Genomic DNA, 15,115 nt, shown 5'->3' on the forward strand with positions numbered 1-15,115 from the left:
TGGCTTGCCTTTCCTGTTTGGAAATTTAAGTTTATGTTGTTGTTTTTTTAAACCTCTCACTACCAAAGGTCTCGGTACACAGGAGTTGTTGATCCACTGCTGCTTCCATCACTTAGTCCAAATGTGTTAATTTGTGACTTCAGTGTCCATTGTTCGGCTTTTCCACAATCCTTCCAAATGAGGCAACAGTAGAGCAGCAGATCCCATGTCCTTGCAAGCTAAAGCAAGCAAGATTTTCTCTATGGACTTTGGTGTGAGAAGTATTCTTAAATGGTTAAAATCTGTTAATCCTTGTGTCAGCCGGCAGTCATGCTGGCTGAATCCTGGCGATGATGAAGTCATTGCAGACTCTGTGTCAGTATCTCACACAACCACACCTCAAATAAATAAATAAAATAACTATAATTTTATGTAATATAACTAGTGAAACATATTTACAAAGGAAGAGCAATAAAAGGAGACGTGAGTGTGAAAACTAAACTTACTGGGTGTTTTGCAGAGATTCTCCCAGTTATGACACTTGTCTGGTGCCATGTAGAGGAAATGTAGTCCTGATGAGTTTATCAAAGAGACACACATCAAAAGTGGTCAGATATAAATTAATCAGACACAGTAGAAACCACACATATACAGTATAAGTATTTGCTTTGGTGAGTCAGCTGTACGATCAATCATGTTTCCATGGAGCTGATTCCAGTCCAATTCAGCCTATAAACAACAGCTGCGATACTCATTCACCTCATCAGGGATTCTGTGCTGACATGCATCAACAGTGAAAGACTAAGGTCACACACTTGACCAGTTATTTTTGTATTTGTTTTTGTCAACAGCACCCTGCCGGCACTCACCACCAGACAACTCAATGCCATCAGAAGCCAAACAGCTCTGTAGGGCCAGAAGGGATGATTCGCAGAGTTGAGTAAGCAGAGATCGACAAACACAAGCTGCTGAACCCTGACAGAGTCAAATTAATTCCACGCAGAGAGACGATCACACAGTGCCACATCTTTGCTTTGTCAACTTAACTCAGCACATTTATAGGTATAAGCACTGTTCTTGTGCACTAATGCAAAACTCTGTGATCTGTGAGTAAAGAAAAACAAAAGCTGCAGGATCTTATTGGGTCCGTGCAGTCTGAAGCAACCTCTCCAGTTTTTTTACAGATTTATGAACTGTCCTGTTTTTAGATGTTGTCGTGTAACTGTCTGAAAGCAGCTGTGGCTCACCTTACTCATCATGCATGAGAGAATCCCATCAACAAAAGTGGACTTGATCTTGTGAATCTAGGAATAAAAATAGAGAATTTTTTTCAAGATACATAAATAAAATAGAGAACATTATAATCTATATAATAGAACACATATTGAAAGGGATACTTCAACAGCTACAAATTAAACTGCTGCTTAATGTAATAAGTAAAATAAGGAATGAATAGGGCTGCAAGGATCAATCGCTTAGTAATCAATTACCAAATTAATTTTCTGCTAATTTGATAATCAATTTTGATTGGTTAGAGTGGGGTTTACAATCAAAACAGGTTGTCAGATTTTTCAGCTTCTGAAATGTGAATATTTTCTGGTTTCTTTCCTCCATATATCAAAGAATTCATTACAACTGAATCACTTTGGTTTGTGGGCAAAATAAGACTTTTGAGAAGATCATTATTTCAAGGTTTGGGAGACACAAATCTACATTTTTCACTACCTGTAGAGAAAAGATAATTGAAAAGACTTTTTTAGCAGGTCTAGGATATAGTGATGTAACTTACAGACATACTGCTGCCACCAACCTCAGGCCATTAAATTCCTCCCAGCTCTGAGATTCATTGCTGGCAACAGCTACACCAGTCATCACTGTGTCCTATGCGATAAAGTTGGCTGGCAGAATAATCTCTGGCATCTGTTCACCTTTAATGCTCTTATCAGAAAATTACCTAAACATTTTACATCTAACGGCCTGTAACTGTTTTAAATCATACTGACGTTTTGTGTGACTGCGTCTCTCGCTCTGCTTGGCCTAGTCTTAGCTTGATGTCTACTGTCAAACTTGTCATTGAGGGTCCCCCTCAAGTGATTTGTCATGCACTGTCAGTTATGTTAGTTACTTTTAGTTTAGTGTCACTTCCTGTTTTATTTTGTGTTAGTTTTAGTTCAGTGTTACTTCCCGTTTTATTTTGGTAAGAGTTTTTTTCTACTTCCTGTGAGCACCTTGTTCTGTGTCTCGCCTGATTCCCTGATAGTTTTTACCTGGTGCTCCTTACCCTCACTCCCTATACTCCCTTCTCCCATTTCCTGTTGCCAGAGCGTTTTACGTGTGTTGTCAGAGTCCGTGCCACTTCAGGTTACGAACAAAGAAAGAGATCTTTTGTTGGCATAGTCTAGGTTTTTGTTTATTTCTCAGTTCAAGGTCAAGTTTAGCTTAGTGTTTAGCCTTTTTTCAGAGCTGTTTCACATAGCCTTTTGTTTGTGGATTTAAGGAGTCAACAAAGCTTTTTTAAACCCTTCTCCTGTTTCTGGTCTCATGCATTTGGGTCCAAGCTTTGTGAGAGTTCCTAACATGATTTTTTTAAAGACCGTTTTAGAAAGAGTGGTGCTTCATTATTCTATTCTGAACATAAATGAAAAGGAGCTGAAAACATGACTTACCTGTCTGTACTCGAGAATGATCTTTGGCAGAGGATGTAGGCCCTGAAGCTGCAACAACTACAACAAAATCAGACACAAAAAATAAAGGATCAAATATACATATGTTTAACAGAGTCCCGTGTTTTATCCCGTGAATTATTTGTTATTTGAAGATCTAGTGCATTTTTGTCTCTTTATTAGATGAGATTTAGCTGTCCTATTGCATGTCTATTTCCTGTTCTACTTGGCCATTGTTAACCCTTTAACACCGAGCATATCGCGGACAACATGTTTGCGCAAGTGCACTTTGCATTAACGCAGTTACACAGTTTGTGAAAGCTGAGAAGTTGCACATCAAATCCAACATGTGGTTATTACGAGAGGAGAGAGTTGGAAAAACGCCTGCACATAGTTTAAATTTCTTTGGCCTGTTTTTGGACATTGAGACAAAAACAAATGTTAAAATATTTTGAATTGTACTGATCAAATTTCAAATTTAACATGCAAAATCTGGTGTTCATGTTCATCTTTATTATCTTAATAAAACTTTTTTGTTAAATTGTGAATACACTATTTTAACATGCAGTTAATTGTAAATAACAGCCAGATATGGAAAGTTATTCCGGAAAAAGGGGCAAAAGCACTTACTCACAGGAAATTTTCCAGCCCTTTTATGGTTAAAATAAGAACAAATTTTGAAGTTTGGGTGTTAAAGGATTAATTGAATAATTAAATCAAGAATAATGAACCAGTGTCAGTGCTCAACTGAAACTCGAGAATTTCAGTTAGATTCGTGTTGCTTTTCTCAGTTTAAAAAATATTGTCTTTGCGTGTGTGTGCATGTTGCACCGCAGCTTCTGATGTTGACTGCAGTTTGTTGATGGTCTTGGGAAGTTTCTTGTTCTCGCAGCGTTCATGGAGGCGCAGCTTCTCAAACAGAACCTTCAAATATTATGAAGAAGACATACATCCAGACATACAGCAACATGTGCTGGCATTAATTGGACACATACAAACACAAAAACAGACACAGAGGACATAAGAGACAATCCCTTATCTTTGGGACTGAGAGAATAGTTATGCAAACACCTGAAGGTACACACCGTTCGCAGCTGAGTGTTGCTCGTGATGAGGAATATTTGACCTGCTGCTTGGTGAGCTTCCTGCTCCAACTGCTTCATCTTAGTCTGGCAGAGGCAAACATAGAAAGAGACAGCGATAAAGCATCAAGGTATATTACACATGACCCATGGAGATATTTTACATGACCTCCCAGCTGTGTAAACTGTCACACTGTATATTATATAATACAATATTACCCACCTACCGAATGTTCTTTAAGATTAACAAAGGAGAAACAAAAACACACCGGAGCCATATACTGTACATTTAAGTTCCATCTGAAAGGAAATACATAACATTTCATTTTAGTATTTGTATTACTCACTGTAAAGGCAATTTGTAGATTCAAGAGGTTTAATCACAAAAAGCTACACATGGGGCTACATCGATTACTAAATGAATCATCTATTTTAATAACTGATTCGATCATTTGAGTGTTATCTGATTTTTCAGCATCTTGAAAGTCAATATTTTCTAAAAATAATCAAAAATGACTAATTCTGGATTGTAGACAATATTGAAAATAATTGTGAATCTTTTTTTTATATAATGCAAGATGCAACTGATCAACAGCCGTTTACATTTTATTCCATTACTATATTTCATGTTTTTTGACAGAGTTCTTCCAGATTAGATCTGTTTTATGGAATATATGAATCCAGTTAACATGGTTCACAGCAACAGGTAGCTGAATTATTTAAGTACGTTAAGTTAAACTCCAGACTTAAGTATGAAGTCTTGTCCTTTTAATGACAAGCAAAATCACACACAAAATATGACACACTTATATATACATATAACAAAGAGATACACACTTCAACTGATACATAGTGAATGTTAAAGACACAATGGTTCAATGATGTGACAATCCAGTACAGCATCTATATATGAACTAAAACTGTCATAAGCTGAAAGAAGGGCAAGAGAAAGAGAAAAGATTTGGCCAAAGGGAATAAGGAAGCAGGAGAGGTAGAGGAGAGGAGGAGCAGGAGAGGATATGATGAAATATGAAAAGGAAAGAGAAAAGGCGACTAAGGATGAGGAAACGGCAAAGAAACAAGGGAAGGAAAGCAAAAGAGAGTGAAGGATAAAAGCACGGAAAGATTTACCTTTGGTGACAAATTTGAAGAGTAAATGAGATAGATAGAGAGAAGTAAATGAAGGGAAAAGGGAGAGAGTAAACAAGCATTTGATTCCTGAATGTGTGTGTGTGTGTGTGTGATGACTGCCTTGACACCCACAAAGCAGCAAGTGTAAGTAATATTGAACAATAGTTTTTAATAACTTGATGAGCAAATGAGAAAACAAGAAAAAAGAAGCAGACCCCCGAATGGAAAAACAAACAGTTGGTTGGGGTGAGGTGATGAAATAGGAGACAACAAACAGAAAGAGGAATATAGTAACTTGCTGGAGGGAGTAGAAGAGTGAAATGATTGAAAGGTTAAAATATGACAGTGAAGGATGAGACAAATACAAAATGCGGTGATGATAGAACTTAATTTAAACCAAACAGACGAGCGAGACTAACAGAACTTGATGGCATGGCAGGCAAAGGCAGGAGAAAAGAAAATGGCAGAAAGAGCAATGAAGAAGAGGAGGGTAGAAACAGAAAGACACACTGCATAACTAATGTAGAGATGAAGAGAAAGAGGAGGAAGACAAGGACATGGCAGACAAATTCCAAATATGTATAGTACTTTCTGTGTTTCTCAATTAGTGCCCAGAGCAGGCTCCAGACTGCCTCATCAATATTGAATTAATACATATTCACACTCACACATCTCTCGCACACACACACATACACACAGAACAAGAAACAGAGCAGGGAACTAATATTGTTGTGCAATATTTCTTTGTTTTAAGATTAGTCTTTGCGTTGCATTCAAATGAGTTCATTTTTTATTCCGATACCTGATGACAGATTTTGTGCATAAATTAATATCAAGCAATTGTGAATATCATTTATTATTGTAAAGCTTTTGTATATTATCATATGGTGGGGGGGGGGGGGACATTCTTTAGAAAGTTTATTAAAAGGTTGAAGATGTCAGAATACTACAGGTCTGGAATAATACCTGCGGGCATTATAAGAGTCAGATGAATTCAGTCTGTCAGCTTCTGTGATACAGTGCCCGATGATCTTAACAAATTTACAGTGCATAGTGAACTCTGACACCTTGAAACCGGCATTCATTTTTGTAACTTTTCCTACATTTTTCCTTCTTTTTTTTTTAAAACAATAATTTTGTTTTTAATTTGTCAGCTTTCAAAAAACTCAAAGCTTTGGTCTGTTGTGCCACCCACCCAGAAACACAGCTTATGGCAATTCCACAAACAAGATGCCAGCAAAGTAAGCAGAGAGTAGCTAGCTGCTATCGTAAATACTAAACGCTATCAAAAAGCCTCTCAAAAATGTTGTCAAAAAAACGAGGGTGTGCAGTGGAGATATGTTATAATAAAGACAGCTGAAAAGGGAGAGAGGGAGTTGTCGACAGATGTGTCTGTGTTGATATTTCTCCTGAACAGGAAAGCAAAACTCGTATTCATATTCCAGTTCACCACGCCTTTCGCCTTATGTCAGCTGGGATTGGCACCAGCGCCTCCTGCGACCCTCATGTGGAGGATAAAACAGTAGGATATTCTAGTTCTCCCACCTCTCTCCAAACAGGTAGCACAACTGAACAACATCTAATGAAAGCAAATGACTCTGCATAAATACCATATACATGTCACCTTGAAAATCCCCAATCATCCTTTTAATTAATGCTGGTTAAAAACACAACACAACGTTTTGAGCAGCCTTGCAAGATGCAGCCTGACAGTAAAGAAGGCTCCTCAGCGTGGTGCTGAGCAGATAAGTTAGAAAGAAAACAAATTAAACACGACAAAGCGGAGACAAGCATGATTGTACTGGCAGGCTCTTATTACGAAAACACGAGTGCACACAAAACTCTGCAGCAGTCTGCACTTCACTGCCTGTGTGTGTGTTGTCAGAGGCAGACAGCGGTGCTCCCTCCTGCGGCACAGCCTCTTGGAAGAAAAAAGACAGACACCCCAGTCTATTTATAGTAACATGACAAGGCTCCAGGACTCACTCTCCACAATAATGTCTCTGCTGACTCATACAAGAGTTGTAAATGTGTCTAAGAGTGTGTGCATCTCTGTGATAGATCATTAAAATGATTATGAGTGTGTGTATTTCTCTTTGCGTGTATATGTTCACTGTCAAATCGCTCTTCAGTCTCCAGGATTGGCTTTTATCTGCATGTAAACAGTACAGGACTCTAGAGGACATCCACCCACCACTACTTCACTAATCCAACACAGAAAACCCATGGTCTCTCCTGTTTTCCCCACATTCTCTCACCGCTTTGCTCCCATCTGTATTAATACAGCATCTGTCTGCTGCACCATGTTTCAGCAGAATGATACAGTTCAAACGTGAGCCGACCCTGAACATTATAACTAGTCAGCCTGGCGAAGGTTAAGCTCTCCCAAAGGAGCTTTTCCACTATATACTGTGTGTTGGATGTGGAAGTTGTTACTTCCGGCAACACAACTTTTCTTTTCAAGGATTTTTTCAAGGAGTGTCAAGTGTCGTGATCTCAAGATCAGTTTATTGCTTCAGATTTGAACCAAAAAACTTATTTATTTCACATACATAAAATACCAATTTGCATTTAAGCTAAACATTGACCCAGTGTGATCTCAGTTCTGCGGTATTTTGCAGTAAATTAAATCAGAAAATGTATAATTGTTTGACTTGGTCCCTGGTCCATTGTTATGTTCTGGTGGGAAATTAACATTAACCATGAGGTTAACGGTGATAACTCCTGACTGCAGTAGATAAACCTGTCTGCTGGGAAATGCTGTGCATTTTATTTGCTCTGCTCTGTTTCTCAATAACATGGTCCACTATCTGCATTTTACAAATTGCAAGAGATAATTCGTCTTACCCCCAGCAGATCTGAAGTCCTCTTGAGGGCGTCTTTGTCCACGTGGATGCAATGACTTTCCATGGCTGAAACAACACAGACAGAAATTCACTAATCTACAAGGTTTTAAGCAGTGGACCACTAAAAACAAAAAAGTGAATGACAAAAATAGCATCATGTTTCATGCTGGTTTGGTTATTCAGATAAAAATGGCAGGCAGCTACATTTTTCTTCAAGGTTATTCACAATTTGTTAAAAGAAGAGCAGTGATGATAATTGTTGGTAAACTTCATTATCTCTCAGGTAGAGCTTCAAATGAAATAGCATTAGTAATCAATTACTAAATAATCTGCAATTATTTTGATAATCAATTAAATGTTGTTGTTTCTAATAGCTTCTTAAATGTGAATATTTTCTGGTTTCTTTGTTCCATAACAAAGAAATCATTAGAACATAATAATTATGTTTGTGGGGAAAACAACACATTTGAGAACATCATCCTTTTTGAAGTTTTGGAAACACTGATCAACATGTTTTGGACCAAACAACTATTTGATTAATCAAGCAAAAAAATGACAAATGAATCAATCATGAAAATAATTGTTAGTTGCAGCCCTAGACTGAATCAGACAATGCTGCATCCTTATTAAAAAAGACTGTTGTGGTACTTTACGTAATTATTCAAGGACTTTCTTAAATTACATTTTTCACCATCAATGAAGTGTGTCAGTGTTATTAAGGAGGTCAAAGCTGTCCTCACCTGCCAGGACCGGAATCATGTTCAGCTCCATGTCTGAGTAAAGCTCCCACAGCCCCTGGCTCTGACCACACATACAGTCAGTATGAGAGATCTGTGTCTTCTGGATGTATGCGTGTCTATAATATGTTTATATTTGCCAACCTGCAGTTTAGAGCATAGCTCCAAATTAAGCCAGTAGAGCGAATAGAGACCTGAGATGACCTGGGACACCTGGAAGAGTAAGACAAAGGGACAGACAGAGAAAGAGAGTCAGTGAAGAGAAGATTTCTTTGAGGAGAATATTGAAGCTTTTTCATCTTTCTTGTCCCTTGTAGTTAAAAAACAGGTGCAGACATAGAGAATCATCTATGCTGTCCTCCAAGACAATGAAACCAGCTACAAGGATTTGCTGTGTAAATAAATAACATATTATTTTCTAACCTTATTTGTACCCAGCGCAGGTGTGGTAGTTGGTCTTTTGTAGTGTTTATTGAGAAGATCCAGGTAGCAAGAGCAGGGATCTGCAGGGTCCAACAGCCATGCAGACACCTGCGGGTCCTGAATGTGACAGCCTGCCACTTATAAGAGAAAAAAAGTATTGTATTATGAACAGGTTTCAGTATACTGATAAGATATTTTATAACACATGCTGGCAGAAAATCTGTATGATAATGACTTTACAAAGTTGCAGTACACAACTGGAAATAAAAAAAAAATCAGCATAGAGTCTGTACATCTTGCGTGTTCATGTGCATGTTTGTATGCGTGGTAACCTACTGTGTTTCAACGTAAGATCTCCTTTGTAAAACTGCAGGGCCGTACGAAGCAAATCTTTGGCTTTATAGCAAACTACCAGTTTAGGTCTCGATAGCACCATCAGCAGCATATCTCTACATACAGAGGCACCATACAAACATAACATACTGTACAATTAAACATTTGTTAAACAAATGTTTTTTAACTGACACTTCTAACTCATCATAGTCATGCTGACATCTCTGTCATACAAACACCTTGTAAAGAGCTCCTGGTTCTGATGTGTAGGTTTTTGTTCAGATAGATTTAAGTAGAGCAGGTTGCTGTTGTGTCCAAGGGAGCGTTCTAGTGCGCTACTGTCCAGATCGCTCCAGACCATCAGAATGAGGAGACCACACACGGCAGGAGTGAGCTTCTATAGTGGCGGGTCAGAGAAAGAAATTACACAAACGTTTGCAAATTGTCTGTTTTATTCTAAGACGGCCTACTCAGCTCAGCTCACCTGCTCTGGGTTTAACTGAGTGCTTCCGTCCTGATGCACCATGGTTAGCACCAGCGTCTTGGCTTGTGCAGCCATCTGAAGCATCTGCACCTTTTCATCCATGTTCATATCCCAAGAATCTTTCACTCGGGGGTCAGACGTGAGGGATTTAGTCCGTTGGCCAGCTTTAGATTGGGGCTCACCAGTATTGTCCCATCCACAGGATATTTTTGACTTTGTTTTACAGGTCATGAAGGCTGGAGTCTGTTTGGAAACACTGGTGAACTCATGGCACCCCTCCTCCCTCTTACTGCTTCTTTGTTGCATTTGCTTAGGGACACATGGATGTACACCTGACATTATTCCTTCCCTCATCATTACCTGTGAGGAACAAGGTGGCTCCCATTTTGAACAACGCCTGGTTTGGCAAATTTTGGGTGGGTTATCTTGTTGCTGCAGTGCTTCATGTTTCCTCTTCAGGGGAAATGAAGCGATCAGAGAATGAGGATATAAATCAGGTTGGAAAGTTGAAACTTGGTTGCACTTCTCCAGATTTTTGTTTGTTTTCACAGCAAATGAGGCCATGCCCTGAACCGTTGGGGCGATTTGTCCAGATGTAAAAGTACTTGCTGGGGAAGGTGATATGTTTGTGCTGGTTCCCTTGCAGCTTTTTCTCATGCTCTACAACAGATAAGGTGAGAAAGAAAAAGTATGATTTAATTAAACTTCTAGTTTCTGCCTTTACAAAGCTTCTGTGGGATTGATATCATATAGCAGTAAAGCAAACCACATCCAACTTAATACACCTTGCCTATCTTTTTGTAGAATCTAGACTAAGAAAAAAAGGTGTCAAATGTTTGTTTTTTTGAGAAAAGGAGAAAGGGAAAGTCAAACAAACAGGAAAGGGAGAAAGGGTGTGATGAAATACACTGGTGCACCTTTTTAGCCTTTAGTAATGATAGATAAAAAAAGACAAAGAGGAACAAGATGGAGAGAAATTTGAGCCTGATCTCTGAAGAGCACACCCTCACCTCTGTTTAACCTTTCCAGAAAAAAAGTCTCCATTATTCATTATCATGCACACACATGTTTGGGTTCTTTGAATGCAAACTAAAATAAGTGAGTTTGGTTCTTTTTTTATATATACACACAATGATGTATGGTTGTCAGCAGTGGGCTCAGTATGTAAAGATTCCTGTGATTCAGCTCCCTGAGGAGTCTTCCTCATTTCCCCGAAAAATGCAGCCTGATTTCCTGCTGACAAAGTCACCCTGGTTGCTGTGCTACAGGATAGAAGGATATAGATATAGCCAGTAGTCCAGTACTGGGTGCAGTAAAGGGTAAGAACGGATTGATGCTTTTGCTGCTGATTATGGCAACACAGTGAGGTACAGCACCTCTTTCTGTCTTTTTTTTTTCAGCCTATCCTGCTTTTCACCCCTTCAGCTCTTCTACTGCATTTTACAACCACACCTTCCTCCCCTTTAATTTGTGCTGTGCATTGTCTTTTTCTGCCAAACTATATCAGGGACCACTGTGTCAGAGCTTTTTTTACAACACAGTGGGGGACTATCATATTGTCAGAGTGCTGCAATACTGCCGATAGTACACAGTTTCACACAAGCCAGATTGATTTCTATGTGCATCAGGGAAATAGAAGCCTATTCCTTTTCAAAGATGCTACAGAATTTCACTTTACGTGGAATATCAAATTACAGTTGATGACAAGGCAGTATTTAATGTGTCAAAGAACAGAAAACAATAAAATGTGCCCCCTTTTCAATGTTTACCTCAACAAAGGTCTAAAATGTCAGCAGCAGTAAAGTTGCAATCTCGCTCTACAGAGACTCACTTGCATGTTGTCATGGTGTTGACATGGCACTTTCAGCTCTCCTGCCCAAAACTCGTGGGACAACGCTGGTGTGGGACACCTTTCTCTCCCCGAGCCCTCTAGATGGAAAATGGCACAGACATTTGTTTCTGCTCATCACTTTTTTTTCAGACACAACCTGTCGTGTTGTCTAAGCAAGTGATGAAGCAAGCATGTATGGGCTTACATGTTTGTGTGCGTGTGTGTATGTACCTCAGTAGTGTGTGACAAGACAAGGTCAGCCAATACAATCAATCTGGTGAACATCAAACTGACAATTCACGATGGCATAAGTTGTTTTGCTAAGCTGAGTATGTCTTTATGTGTGTGTGTGCTGACTCAGCATTGTCTCAGCAGCTGAGACTCAATCTCCCTTCCTGTGGCTGTAAGGTGAGCAGGCTCACAACATCTCTCGTCAGTGCTGAGCCACTTCAGTTCTGCTCTGTCATTGTTGCTACCACTCCTTTATGAACCCCCCCAAATAAACAAACAAAAAAAACATGGCTGAGAGCCGGTAGTACTGAGAAAAATACTGCTTTTCCTCACAAGCAGGTGACAAAATAAATAATTTTAGTTTTAAATTCAATACTAAATGAATTTCATTAGTTTCCTGGAATGAATAAGTCAATTTTTAAACACAAATAATGACTCAGATGACAAATTATACCATTATGGTGCATTTTGTGATTAAATAATTGTAATTAGAAAATCTACAACACAATCCTGAATTGTACAAAATAGCCACATGACTCTGACTTTTACTATAAACTTTATAGTATAAAGGTATATTGCTATGCTAATAATTTTTCTATACTATGATGACCAACTGAATGGGTAAAATTCATACTTAATGCATCAAGTTTCTTTTAAAGAGACCCAATGGCTTAATACATTTTTCATGCAACAACTTCATCTCATAAATTGAAAATACTGGGGCCTGTATGGCTGGAGTATATAACTGCTTCAGTCGTCTGAACATACAGACCAATGTTCTAGCAGTCTCTAGTGGTAATCAGCTGAACTACACCTTAGTTAAAAAATCATCACAGCAAAAAAGGTGGCATTAAACTTGAAGTAACATTAAAAATAGTATCATGTAGACTTAAATATGATGCTGAAATCTAAAAATCTAAAATAAATGACTGCAACTCAGTGTTCTACTGAACATTTAATGCCACATGAAGTCAGACATTGAGGACTTTTAGTCATTTCCGATCCTTTGTTGTAGAGCTTTTTTCTGATTTAAACCACTTATTTATCATTTTATTTTTTAGATTGTTTTATGTATTAACTAACAAATGCCTATCCCTATTTGGGGATTAATAATGTTTTTATAATCCAATTTTAAACAGCAGGGGAATCTCTGGAGGATCCAATTGAGTGCAGCTGGTTAATTCAGTAATGATATGCATCACAATATGATTATATTCAGTATCATTCGAGGTTCACGCATTGTGCAAATATACAATGAGACACTCAATTGATATTAAATGTTTTGACTGAGATTTGTGAAACGTTTCTGTGTTCAACAAGTGTTTTCTGCCTATAAAGAAGTTTAAAACCATAATTAACTGGTTTCTCTAACTTTCACACAGGAGCAAATAGAATAATACTGAATAATTCTGTTTTTGGCCATAACCAAAACTGAGTGAATGTTTGAAAACAGTTATTCATTTACCTGTAGATGTATCCTCCTCTGCTTGCTCACGGTCCCCTTGAGGCACCTCCTTGACTTCTTCATAACACGTCTCAAACTGTCCACCTTTTAGCTGGATGTCAGAAAACCTGTACTGTTCTGTCTCACCAGCGGTGCCTGTATGATTGTCTCCCTTTTTTTCACCTTTGATATCCACTCTAGAATCAGCCTTCATCACATCTACTCTTTGTCCCGTGGGTCTGTCCAGGTGATCTGCAGTGGTGTCACCCAGCCTGGTGGACTCCCACTGCATCATTGCCCATTTTGTGTAGTGCTTCTCGGTTTTTTCATTCACAGATTGGGTCAAGAACTTGTCGGTTCCCCTTTCTAAAGATAAGGAGATCTTTTTTGGACAGCTAGTGTAACATCTCATCGATGTATCTTTACTCTTGAGACCAGGTCGATGCTTAACAGCCTCTGAATAACAACTTGATGTAGATGCTGTGATGCTTTCATTGCTCTCAAACAGTAGAGATCCATCCATTTCATCGGGTGACACTGTCTTATGTGGTAGAGATGCATACATTTGTTCTGTCTCTTGGAAGTGGACTCCAATTGATTGAATGTTCAGTTCATGTTCACTGTGTGAAATTCGTCCAATAGCTTCCACATTCCTGTCCACTCTCATATCTTCCTCCACATCTCTATGTCTTGTCAGATTGAGTGAATTTGCAAGACAGCTTATGTCTGAACCACTCAGAGGTAAATGTGGCCTCTCAGTTTTGCTTGTTTCAGACTCTGAGTGCTGAAATAACACTCCTCCATCTTCTCCTCCGCTACAAGCCTCTTCACTCGGGTCAGTTGGAGGTCGCTTCATTTTTAGCCGATTGTCTGATGTTACAGTACCTTCTTTCTCGTTTGAGACATCCCAGCATTTTGCATCTTTATTTTCCTTTAGTGGACTTGATACATGATTACATGTATCAACACTTACTTTTAAACTGGATGAGACTGAATGACAACCTAAATTATGTTGCTCTTTTAGGTTTTTTTTGTGTTCTTCAGGATTTATGTCACCTGAAGAAAGATCATTGATGAAAGATGGTCTGATTTCTTCATTGCTACAATGAAAGAAAACAAGTGTGCAATATTAAAATGTGTTCATTTACATGTCAATATTACACAGTGCATAAATAGCCTAAAAGCACACAGCAGTTAATACAGAAGCCAACACCTTCTGTTCAGAAATGCCTTATTACCCCAACTTAGGGCTGGGAATATCCTTCAATATCCATATAAGAAAGGTTCAGTGTACTGTACAAAAACATGGTGTTATATGCACTGTGCGAACCCACCATGAGACACATAATTGCTATTAAATGTTTTTCATCAGACTGTTTTAAAATGTTTGTGTGCAGCTTAACACGGCAATTCAAATTTCCTTTGCTACTTACTTTGCACAGTGATAGCCAGAAAGCCTGGCTGGTATTTGGAGGGACAGAGCGTGTTTATCTTTCAGGGTGAACCATGCCATCTTCTCAGAAACCTTATTCTGCATGAATGATGGAGCCTGGCTGGACTGGTGAGCAGGGCTTTTGGAAGGCTTTCTGTGGGAGTAAGCCTGCCAGTGTTCATTACAGGCTTCCTTCTGAGGCATGTCCCGTTGGAGTGAGGATTCCCAGTACAAGGGGGAGCAGGAAGTGGCCTGGGATGACAGGGAGTTGTCTGGTGTCTGCGGGCACTGATAGCACGCAGAGGACAGAGAGATATGCCTCTCATTGGGAGTGTTGTTGTGAGCGGTGGGAAATGAGGAGACCTGGGGCCTGGACCATGGCCTGAATTTCGACATTGGGAGAAGGATCCATTTTAATTTCATGTTTTACACTTACAAGAGCATTGGGATTTAGATGTGTTACTGCTTGGTATAGTATGGAATATAAATGTACCCCATT

The 15,115-nt window shown here is 38.9% G+C and overlaps 1 protein-coding gene across 3 annotated transcripts in view; it reads right to left on the reverse strand.

The window, feature by feature from the left end:
- poln (polymerase (DNA directed) nu) overlaps positions 1 to 15,115 on the reverse strand; it is a 55,547-nt gene that overhangs the window by 33,073 nt on the left and 7,359 nt on the right. For 2 of the 3 annotated variants that reach the window (XM_058625301.1, XM_058625299.1), the window contains exons 4-18: positions 14,618 to 14,998; positions 13,206 to 14,284; positions 11,510 to 11,607; positions 9,679 to 10,338; positions 9,434 to 9,591; positions 9,198 to 9,310; positions 8,862 to 8,998; positions 8,583 to 8,651; positions 8,442 to 8,502; positions 7,703 to 7,767; positions 3,728 to 3,811; positions 3,474 to 3,566; positions 2,646 to 2,702; positions 1,227 to 1,283; positions 486 to 551 (exon numbers count right to left, since the gene is read on the reverse strand). In XM_058625301.1, the coding sequence (XP_058481284.1) occupies positions 486 to 551; positions 1,227 to 1,283; positions 2,646 to 2,702; positions 3,474 to 3,566; positions 3,728 to 3,811; positions 7,703 to 7,767; positions 8,442 to 8,502; positions 8,583 to 8,651; positions 8,862 to 8,998; positions 9,198 to 9,310; positions 9,434 to 9,591; positions 9,679 to 10,338; positions 11,510 to 11,607; positions 13,206 to 14,284; positions 14,618 to 14,998 (3,178 nt within the window). The remainder of the gene's footprint in view (positions 1 to 485; positions 552 to 1,226; positions 1,284 to 2,645; positions 2,703 to 3,473; positions 3,567 to 3,727; positions 3,812 to 7,702; positions 7,768 to 8,441; positions 8,503 to 8,582; positions 8,652 to 8,861; positions 8,999 to 9,197; positions 9,311 to 9,433; positions 9,592 to 9,678; positions 10,339 to 11,509; positions 11,608 to 13,205; positions 14,285 to 14,617; positions 14,999 to 15,115) is intronic. The other variant, XM_058625302.1, reaches the window with a different exon arrangement.

Source organism: Solea solea, chromosome 3, assembly GCF_958295425.1.
Source record: "Solea solea chromosome 3, fSolSol10.1, whole genome shotgun sequence".
In the NCBI taxonomy this organism is placed as follows: Eukaryota; Metazoa; Chordata; class Actinopteri; order Pleuronectiformes; family Soleidae; genus Solea; species Solea solea.